Source organism: Ochotona princeps, chromosome 16 (genome assembly GCF_030435755.1).
Source record: "Ochotona princeps isolate mOchPri1 chromosome 16, mOchPri1.hap1, whole genome shotgun sequence".
NCBI classification, from domain to species: domain Eukaryota; kingdom Metazoa; phylum Chordata; class Mammalia; order Lagomorpha; family Ochotonidae; genus Ochotona; species Ochotona princeps.
The window spans coordinates 459,860-469,493 of NC_080847.1; the positions used below are offsets into that span (position 1 = coordinate 459,860).

At 62.7% G+C, this 9,634-nt stretch overlaps 1 protein-coding gene across 1 annotated transcript in view; it reads left to right on the forward strand.

The window, feature by feature from the left end:
* Positions 1-1,058, forward strand: part of ANKRD11 (ankyrin repeat domain containing 11) — a 96,085-nt gene extending 95,027 nt beyond the window's left edge. The window contains exons 12-13 of the mRNA XM_058674029.1: positions 358-450; positions 809-1,058. Coding sequence (XP_058530012.1) covers positions 358-450; positions 809-994 — 279 coding nt within the window. The 3' untranslated portion in view covers positions 995-1,058. The remainder of the gene's footprint in view (positions 1-357; positions 451-808) is intronic.
* The last annotated feature ends 8,576 nt before the right edge of the window (positions 1,059-9,634 follow it).

A 9,634-nucleotide genomic window follows, 5' to 3' on the forward strand; every position in this document is an offset into this window, starting at 1 on the left:
GTGAGGCCAGGTCAGGGAACGGGGGTCACACGCCCAAGAGTCCCAAGTTAAACACAGCAGGTGAAGCTGCTGCTTGCAACACCCATGGCCACCCAGCTGCTGCCCTCGCCCTCAGCGTGCCTGCGGGGCATCTGGGGATGGCGCGAGGCCCTGAGCCCACGTGGCAGACCCAGGTGACCCGTGGGGAGCAGACCGGCACTCTCCCCCCACACGCCTGCCCGCAGCCATTCTGTGCAAGTCCTGGCGTGGGGGGCAAGGGCCGTGCCTGGCAGCCCCTGGAGGTGGCTGATGCCATGTCCTCCGGGGTCCCTGCACCGTCTTCCCCTGTCCCCATGAGGCCCACATCTGTCACCTCAGGGGGACGAGAACAAGTCGGTGCGGGACCGCTTCAACGCCCGGCAGTTCATCTCCTGGCTGCAGGACGTAGATGACAAGTACGACCGCATGAAGGTGAGTGACCGCAGCTGGCCGGTAGGGGGCAGCAGAGAGCCTCGCCTGCTGCCCTGCCCCTCCTTGAGGGGTACCCCCACACCCCTCAGCTGACACGCCAACACAGAAAGGATACCGCACATCTTCCCACCCCAGCTGGCTCCCTCAAGGCAGATCCTGAGTGTCCGGCTGGTTGTGGCGCTGGTCGGGCGCAGTGGGTGCTCACCGCAGAGCCCTGAGGGGTGCTGGAGGTTCATGGCCCGGCTCCCAGCCCCCACACCGCAGCCTGGGGTTGAGGGGGCACCACAGGGGTTGAGGGGGCTGAGGGGGGCGCCCCGCCGGTCCTGCCTGTGCCCAGCCCCTGGCCCTCTGCCCACAGACGTGCCTACTGATGCGGCAGCAGCACGAGGCCGCCGCGCTCAACGCCGTGCAGAGGATGGAGTGGCAGCTGAAGGTGCAGGAGCTGGACCCCGCCGGGCACAAGTCCCTGTGCGTGAACGAGGTGCCCTCCTTCTACGTGCCCATGGTTGACGTCAACGACGACTTCGTGCTGCTGCCGGCCTGACATGCCCAGCGTGGGAGGGAGACGCCACCGTGGCCACGGCCCGGGTGGGAGTGGGGGCACCTCAGCTGGGCAGGGGGCGGCGGTAGCACCCCGGAGCCCAGCACGGGCGGCTAGGAGCCCACCCGTCCACACCGGCGACCTCCAGGCCGAGGGCGCCCCACCTCAGCAGGCTGGGCCGCTCCCCTAGTGTTTTTAATGGAGTCAAATCCACGTGGTTTGTATATTTTTTTTTCCTTTAATCTTGGGCATTTTGTTTCTCTTTCTGAGAACATAACTTGAAACACTACAGAGCCAATAATCATATAAAAAGTGTATCCGTAATGCTGTACAGTTTTATATACATTCACAATGTACTTTTGCTGCCTTCTAGATAATTTATTTTGCAACACATTACTGCACAGTTGTAAATAACTTATGTACTGTAACATCACTCAGTTACGTGTAAAGAAATAAATAAATTAATTAAAATGCTCTGTGTGCCTCACGTCTCTCGCAGCGGCCGGGGACCCAGGCCCCACTGCGCTCGGCCCCTCGGCCCTCCCTCACGTCCCGGCCCTGCTCCCGGGGTGCCCCGTCGCGGCAGGGGGGAGGGTCGTGGCAGACGGGCCAAGCCACCGCCTGTGGTGCCACAGCCCATCTGCTGGCTCCGCCCGCCCAGCACCGCGGTGGCAGCAGTGGGGAGGGAGGGCCGGTTCCCTCGCACGCCCGCAGCAGCCAAGCCTGGCTCCGAGCGGGTCTCCCACGTGTCAGGGACCCTGGCACCTCAGCTGCCTCCTGGGTGCACTGACGGGGAGCTGGGACTGGACAAACCCAGGCTTGGTGAGGGGGCTGCAGCAGTGTCACACCCACTCCCCAAGTGACCCTGACAAAGGACCCCAGGTCGGCCACAACCAGGCCACCCCCGGGGACGCCGAGGCATGGCTCAAATCCCTGCCCCGGCCCCCCATGTGGGGAGGCACTGGGGTGAGGGGACCCCAGGGTGGAGGTTGGTAGATCTTACCCTCTACCTTCCAAATACACTGATTTTTTTAAAATAGTGCTCTTAGGGGCCAGCTTAGTGGCACTAGGATACAGCAACACACGTGGGTGCCGGTTCAAAGCCCAGCTCCCTCCAGTGGCAAACAGCAGGGGCTGCCCCGCCCCTAGTCATTACGGCCCTCTGGGAAGTGAGCTAGCACGCATGTTCCAACTCAACCTTTCAAATACAAGTAAATCTTGAAGAAATCCTGTGTCTGGACACCACTGGGGAACAGACCAACCTGCTGCTGGTGCGCTACAAGCACGCCAGCACAGAACCCCGCCTTGGGCCCGGCACTGCCCCGTCCTAGCCCTGTTCCAACCACCTGCCCCAGTGCAGTGTGCGTTCCTCTGCCACCCAGCTGTCCGCCTTCCCAGCAGCACACTTGTCCCTGGCCCCATGCAGGCAGCAGCAACACCCCAATGACATCACTGCCTTTACCCCCTCCCTCTCCTATAACCCAGCCAAAGCTGGCATTCCCTGGGGGATCCCCAACACCTGAACCCCACCCTTCACGACACCCTACAGGCCCAGGACCACACTACCGTGGGGGTCCCTAAGGGGCTCGAATGTGGCTGAGACAAGCTTCTACAGGGGAGGGGTTCTGTCCCACCCTCAGAGATGGACGCCAGGGGACAGATGCCACCGAGGACAGGGCTGTGAGCTCCGGAACGGCCAGGCCACTTCAGCGACTCCCCCCGCTCACAGCTGCCCCTGGGTCCTGGATTCTCTTGTCACATTTGTCTTCTGGAAACGCAGACACCAGCACCTCGGCCACGGCCTCGGGGTGGCTGAGCAGCTCCCAAGACCCCACGCTGCACAGTCCAGCTGCGCACAATTCCAGGAACTGAGCGAGAGCTCAGCTTACAGATTCCAAAATGCTGTGAGTGACTCCACTAGTGGGTCCCACAGCAAATCTTTTTTTTTTTTTTAAGATTTTTTTTTATTTTTTTATTACAAAGTCAGATATACTGAGAGGAGGAGAGAGAGAGAGGAAGTGGAGCCACCGGGATTAGAACCAGCGGCCATATGGGATCAAGGCAAGGACCTTAGCCACTAGGCCACGCTGCCGAGCCCCACAGCAAATCTTTTAAAAACATTTTTATTGGGAAGGCAGATCAGATTTCTACATAAGATCATCAGCTCCCTGGTTCACTCCGCAAACAGCTGCAATGTGGCCAGAGCTGAGCCCGTCACACAGGCTAGGCTAGAGCAGGTCTCAACTTGCTGTACTTGCTGTGGCGAGTCCTGGAACTGCACGATGGCTCCTCGGCTAAAGCTTTGGCTTCCATGTGCAGGATCCCACATGGGCGCCGGTTCTAATCCCAGCTGCCCCACTTCCCATCCAGCTAGCTCCCTGCTTGTGGCCTGGGAAAGCAGTGGAGGACGGCCCGGGCCTTGGGACCCTGTGCCTGCGTGGGAGACCCAGAAGAAGCTCCTGGTTCCTGGTTTTAGATTGGCGCAGCTCTGGCTGTTGCGGCCATCTGGGGAGTGAACCAGTGGACAGATGATCTTTCTTTCTGTCTCTCCTTCTAATTTGCCTTTCAAATAAAAATAAGTAAATAGTAGTGAGTCCCATGGTGGCTTCTATAGCAGATCTTGAGAGGTTCCCCTGCTATGGAAACAGCCTAGGCTGCCTTGTACCCAGGCAAGTGTCACACTGCTGGGAGGAGAACAGCTAACAGCTGGCGGACGCTCTGGGCCTGGCTTTGCCAAGTCTGTGTTAACTACACCAGTATGCCAGTGCATGTGTGGGGCGCGCATCGTCCCAGGCGCACAGGCAGGGCCCTAGGCCAGCATGTCACACCGCTGACGACTGGGCTCGGGAGTGTGCACTCACAGGCAGGGTGGCTGTGGATTGCTCAGGAAAGGGGGCACAGGGACGTGTGAAAGGGAACGTTACAGGCAAGGAGTGACTTCTGGGGAGCTTCCACTGACCAGACCACTGCACCTGCAGGTAAGTGAGGGGCTGCAACCAGGTGGTTTGCAGGAGGAAAACCAGGGGAACTTTGAGTCAAACCAATACACCCACAAATGTGGGAGACCTGAACGAGGCTGGGTAGCATCACCCATCATTCACTGGAGCTAGCGGGCCTGCCTGGCAGGGCTCAATCACACTCTGCCAGAGAGTGTTAGTGCAGCATGAGCCACGTTAGGCTGGGCCCTGACACTAACCAGCTCACGAGAGAACTGGATCTGGGGACAGATTTTGCGGGGGACTGTGAGCTCACCCCTGTGGGACCGCAATAGCTGCTGGTTTGCTCAAGAGCTGGGATGGCAATGCGCCAAGCTAGGCATTCCATGGAACTCACTGACACTTATGGGAACTGGGGTTGGGAACAGGTTGGGCTGGTCCAGACTGCAGCACCCACATGCACAACCAAACAGTAGGTATGGGGCAGGCCGGGCCACAGTACAAAAGCCAAGGCTCAGGAGGCAGATTGTGCGGGGTAAGGTACCCACTGATATACGTCAAATCTGAGTCTGAACTTGGGGTCCCCCTACTGGGCTGTAGCTCCCGCTGGTGGACATAAGAGTCAGGGCTGGGTGTGGTCCAGACCAGATAAGGTTACTCCACTTGTCAGCAGATGTGTGGGCTGGCTTAGGGGTGGACCAGGCAAGCCTGGGTGGAACCTTAGCACACTGGGATGCCCAGGAGCTAGGACGGGGCTCAGGCCATGCCAGGCTAGGCTATCACACCAACTGATAGGAATGAGAGCCGAGGATGGAGCCAGGCCAGTCTGCGGCATCCAGTGGGCAAGGGCCAACATGGGAAGTAGGCATGCCAGGGTGGGCCACAGCTCCCACCAGTGAGCTGAGATCTGGGATTGGAGGCGTACCAGGCTGGCAGGGCCTGCAGATGAGCTGGGTTTGAGGGAGATCTGGCAAGGGCCAGGGCAAGTGCCGAATGGCTGGGCTTTACTGCAGCATCTGCTAGCAAATGCCGGGACAGGGTTCAAGTCGTGTCAGCCTGGACTGTGGTACTCCCTGAGAAGTACGGTGCCGAGCTGGGGTGCACAAGGGCCAGAGTGGGGGCAGACTAGGACAAGGCAGTACCCGTCAGCATACATGCACTCTGGAGTGGGGGGGCCGCTGCCCAAGTGGGGTACAGCACTAAGCAGACTAGACTGCTGTACATGCTGGCACACGCAGAAACTGAAGCTGACGGGGATTTGGGGGGTCGTCCCAACTAGGCTACAGTTGCTGCTGGTGTGTGCAAGGGCCAGTCTGCGGCAGGCTGGGCTGTGCTGGAGCACCCACTGATCTGCACAGTTCAATGGGCTGCAGATGGAACTGACGAGGCAATGCGGGTGACAGACTGAATATGACAGTCAGGTCTGGGGTCACCCCAGCGAAGTCTCCCTGTCTGTGTTCCAGCTTTTGTTTGGCACCTACCAGACTGAAGGGACAAAGACCACGCAGGGTGTGGAGGGGAGCCGGGGGTGACCGGCCAGGGCAGCCCCACGGCAGACACGCCCTGCCCAGCGGTGATACTGGACCACTCAGCAGGTAGACACAGACAAAGCCAACATCAGATGGAAGGGACCTGGGACCGAGGCGCGTGGGCCATCCTCCACTGATGCCAGTCCACCAGCAGGAGCTGGACAGGAGTGGAGCCACCCCAGAGGCCAGCACCCAGCAGCAGCTTCGCCCAGAGGCCCCCCCAAAGACTTCAAACCAATCAAAGTCACAGGTGTGGAGCCCAGGGCACGACCTGTGTCCCATGCTGTGTGCCTGGGTCTGGTCCTGGCTCTGCCCAAAGGAAGTAGCAGTCAGTTTGAACAGCTGGGTCCCTGCTGAGCTCACAGGAGACATGGAGGGTGGTGGACAGTGTTCCCCTGGCCGCGCTGCGTCCATGCTACTGCAGACGTGGGTAGCAGAACTCACTGCCTCATTTCCCTTTCCAAGCTCTCTCGTACATACACTGATTTAGGGCCTGGCACCATGGCCTAGTGGCAAAGGTTGTCGCCTTGAGCACACAGGGATCCCATATGGGCACAGGCTCTAATCCTGGTGGCCTTGCTTCCCATCCAGCTCCCTGCCTGTGGCCTGGGAAAGCAGTGGAGGACGGCCCAAGGCCTTAGGACCCTGCACCCGTGTGGGAGACCCAGAAGAAGCTCCTGGCTCCTGGCTTCAGATCAGCTCAGCTCTGCCTGTTGCAGTCACTTGGGGAGTGAAACATCGGACGGAAGATCTTCCTCTCTGTATGTCTGACTGTGCAATCAAAACAAATAAATCTTTAAAAGACATTATTTAAAAATGTGACAGGCATGGCCTGGCGAGGAAGCCTAGTCCCAAAGTCCTCGCCTGCACATGATGTGATCCCAGATGGGCACGAGTTCGTGTCCTGGCTGCTGCACTTCCCATCACCTCCCTGCTAATGGAAGATCTTCTCTGTCTCTCTCCCCCACTTTTTTTTTTTAAGATTTTATTTATTTTTATTGGAAAGTCAGATATACAGAAAGGAGAACAGAGAAAGATCTTCCGTCCAATGATTCACTCCCCAAGTGACCGCAACGGCCGATGCTGTGCCAATCCGAAGCCAGGAGCCAGGAGCTCTTCAGGGTCTTCCACATGTACAGGGTCCCAAGGCTTTGGGTCGTCCCCGACTGCTTTCCCAGGCCACAGGCAGGGAGCTTGGTGGGAAGCAGGGTCCCCAGGACAGGAGCCAGCGCCCACATGGGATCCCAGTGCATGCGAAGTGAAGACTTTGGCCAGCAGGCTACTGCGCCAGGCCTTCATATCATCTTTTAAACAGAGCAAGACAGGGGTGTTAGTGCTGAGTCCACAAACACACGAAGCTTATCTGTGACACGCGGCCCAGCAGGACTCGGGTGCAGACCAGGGCCTGAAGCAGGCCAGGCCTCTGGCCCGCCTGAGCCAGAGCAAGGCGGCCTCCCACACACGGAGACCCTCCGCGACGTGAGAGCAACACCCCCGTTCCCACAGGCCGAGCAGGCCACAGCCCCGCTTGAGATGGGGACCCTCAGTGACGCGGTGCCAACACCCCCGTTCCCACCCGACAGCTGTGGGCCCGACCCCGAGCACTGGGGACCCCGTTCCCACCCCACAGCTGTGGGCCCGACCCCGAGCACTGGGGACCCCGTTCCCACCCGACAGCTGTGGGCCCGACCCCGAGCACTGGGGACCCCCGTTCCCACCCGACAGCGGTGGGCCGGACCCCGAGCACTGGGGACCCCGTTCCCACCCGACAGCTGTGGGCCCGACCCCGAGCACTGGGGACCCCCGTTCCCACCCGACAGCGGTGGGCCGGACCCCGAGCACTGGGGACCCCGTTCCCACCCGACAGCTGTGGGCCCGACCCCGAGCACTGGGGACCCCCGTTCCCACCCGACAGCGGTGGGCCGGACCCCGAGCACTGGGGACCCCGTTCCCACCCGACAGCGGTGGGCCCGACCCCGAGCACTGGGGACCCCGTTCCCACCCGACAGCGGTGGGCCCGACCCCGAGCACTGGGGACCCCGTTCCCACCCGACAGCTGTGGGCCGGACCCCGAGCACTGGGGACCCCCGTTCCCACCCGACAGCGGTGGGCCCGACCCCGAGCACTGGGGACCCCGTTCCCACCCGACAGCGGTGGGCCCGACCCCGAGCACTGGGGACCCCCGTTCCCACCCGACAGCGGTGGGCCGGACCCCGAGCACTGGGGACCCCGTTCCCACCCGACAGCGGTGGGCCGGACCCCGAGCACTGGGGACCCCGTTCCCACCCGACAGCTGTGGGCCCGACCCCGAGCACTGGGGACCCCGTTCCCACCCGACAGCGGTGGGCCCGACCCCGAGCACTGGGGACCCCCGTTCCCACCCGACAGCTGTGGGCCCGACCCCACCCAGGGTCCCGGGTCTGCTGGCTCCCCGACGGCCCCGGTGCTGCCCACCCCAGCGCCCGGCAAAGCCGGCCAGGCGCACCGGCGTGGCGGCCACTTACCGAAGCAGCGGAGGCGAGGCGCGCGGTGGCGGGGCTGCTGCCAGGCCGGCTGCCCGCGGGCAGAGGGGCCAGCCCGGGCCGACGCGCCTCCCGAGAGGCCGGAAGAAGGCCAGGCCCTCCTGCGCCCTCCAGCCGCGCGGCCATTTTGGGAGACCCAGCTCTCCTCTGTAAATACGATCTGCCTTTCCAAAAAAAACTAATCTTTATAAGTAAAAGAAGCGATAAGTAAGTAAAAAAGCAAGAACAAGCAGAAGACCAAGCCGTGGCCTCCACCACGCCGGCGCTGTGGCCGCCCAGCCAACATGGTGGCGTCCTCAGCGGCCCGAGCGCTTTTTGCTGCTGGACGCGCACACACTTCCGGAGAGAGGGGACTAAGATGGTGGAGGCTTCGTCCGCGGTCAGCCATGCGGGCAGCAGCCTGAGCTGCGTCACCCCACGTCACGTCAGTCACCGGGGTCACTCCCGCCTCACGTCAGTCACCCCCACCTCGTGTCAGCCACTGGGGTCACCTCACGTCAGTCACCGGGGTCACTCCCGCCTCACGTCAGTCACCGGGGTCACCCCACCTCACGTCAGTCACCGGGGTCACTCCCGCCTCACGTCAGTCACCCCCATCTCGTGTCAGCCACCGGGGTCACCTCATGTCAGCCACCGGGGTCACCTCACGTCAGTCACCGGGGTCACCTCACGTCAGCCACCGGGGTCACCTCACGTCAGTCACCGGGGTCACCTCACGTCAGCCACCGGGGTCACCTCACGTCAGTCACCGGGGTCACCTCACGTCAGTCACCGGGGTCACCCCACCCCACGTCAGTCGCCGCCCCCCACCCCGCGTCCAGCTGCCTGGAGCACAGCCACCTTCAGGAAGAGGGCGACAGACAGCGGGCCAGACTGGCACAGACCCACAGCCTGCCAAGAATCATCAGGAATTACTACAGCAGCTCAACTCCAACAAAGCGGAAAATCAAGAAGCAATGGGTGCGTTTCTGGCCACACACCTGCCAAGCTGGCTTGCTCCTGCTTTCAGCGTGCCAAGGGCCCAGCACGGTGGCTGCCCAGGCTGCGACGGCCATCTCAGCCGGGGGCCTCGCGGTGAGCCCGGCCCGGTGGGGGCCTCAGGGTGAGCCCAGCCCGGTGGGGCCTCAGGGTGAGCCCGGCCCGGTGGGGCCTCAGGGTGAGCCTGGCGGGGGTCTGCGAGGGGCCTCAGGGTGAGCCCGGCCGGGGCCTCAGGGACCAGGTGGGCAGGGGCTGAGCTCGCGGCCGCCCCCAATGCGCCTCAGCTGCAGGGCGAGGAGGCCCCGGAGCCGCGGGCGCGCGTGGACGCACGGGTCGCGGGGCAGGAGCTCGGACTCGGTCCCCGACGCCCCGGAGGGCTCGGGCCGCGCGTGGGCTCTGAACGCAGGGCGCAAGCGGGGCGGACCGGGTGGGGAAGCCGAGGGTCCGGCCCAACCCGCGTCCGGAGGCCGCCGCCACCTGAAGAGGAGGGGACCCCCAGCCCCGGGGCCCGCAGGGAACCCCGCAGCACGGCGCGCGGAGCGGCCCCAGCGCCACCGAACCTCCCGCGGGACGCGCAAAAGGCGCGGGGCGCTCCCCGGGGTCTTCACGCAGCAGCCGCGCCTCCCGCGGCAAACGCCTGGGCCGCCCTCGGACCTTCGGGCAGGAACCCCGCACCCG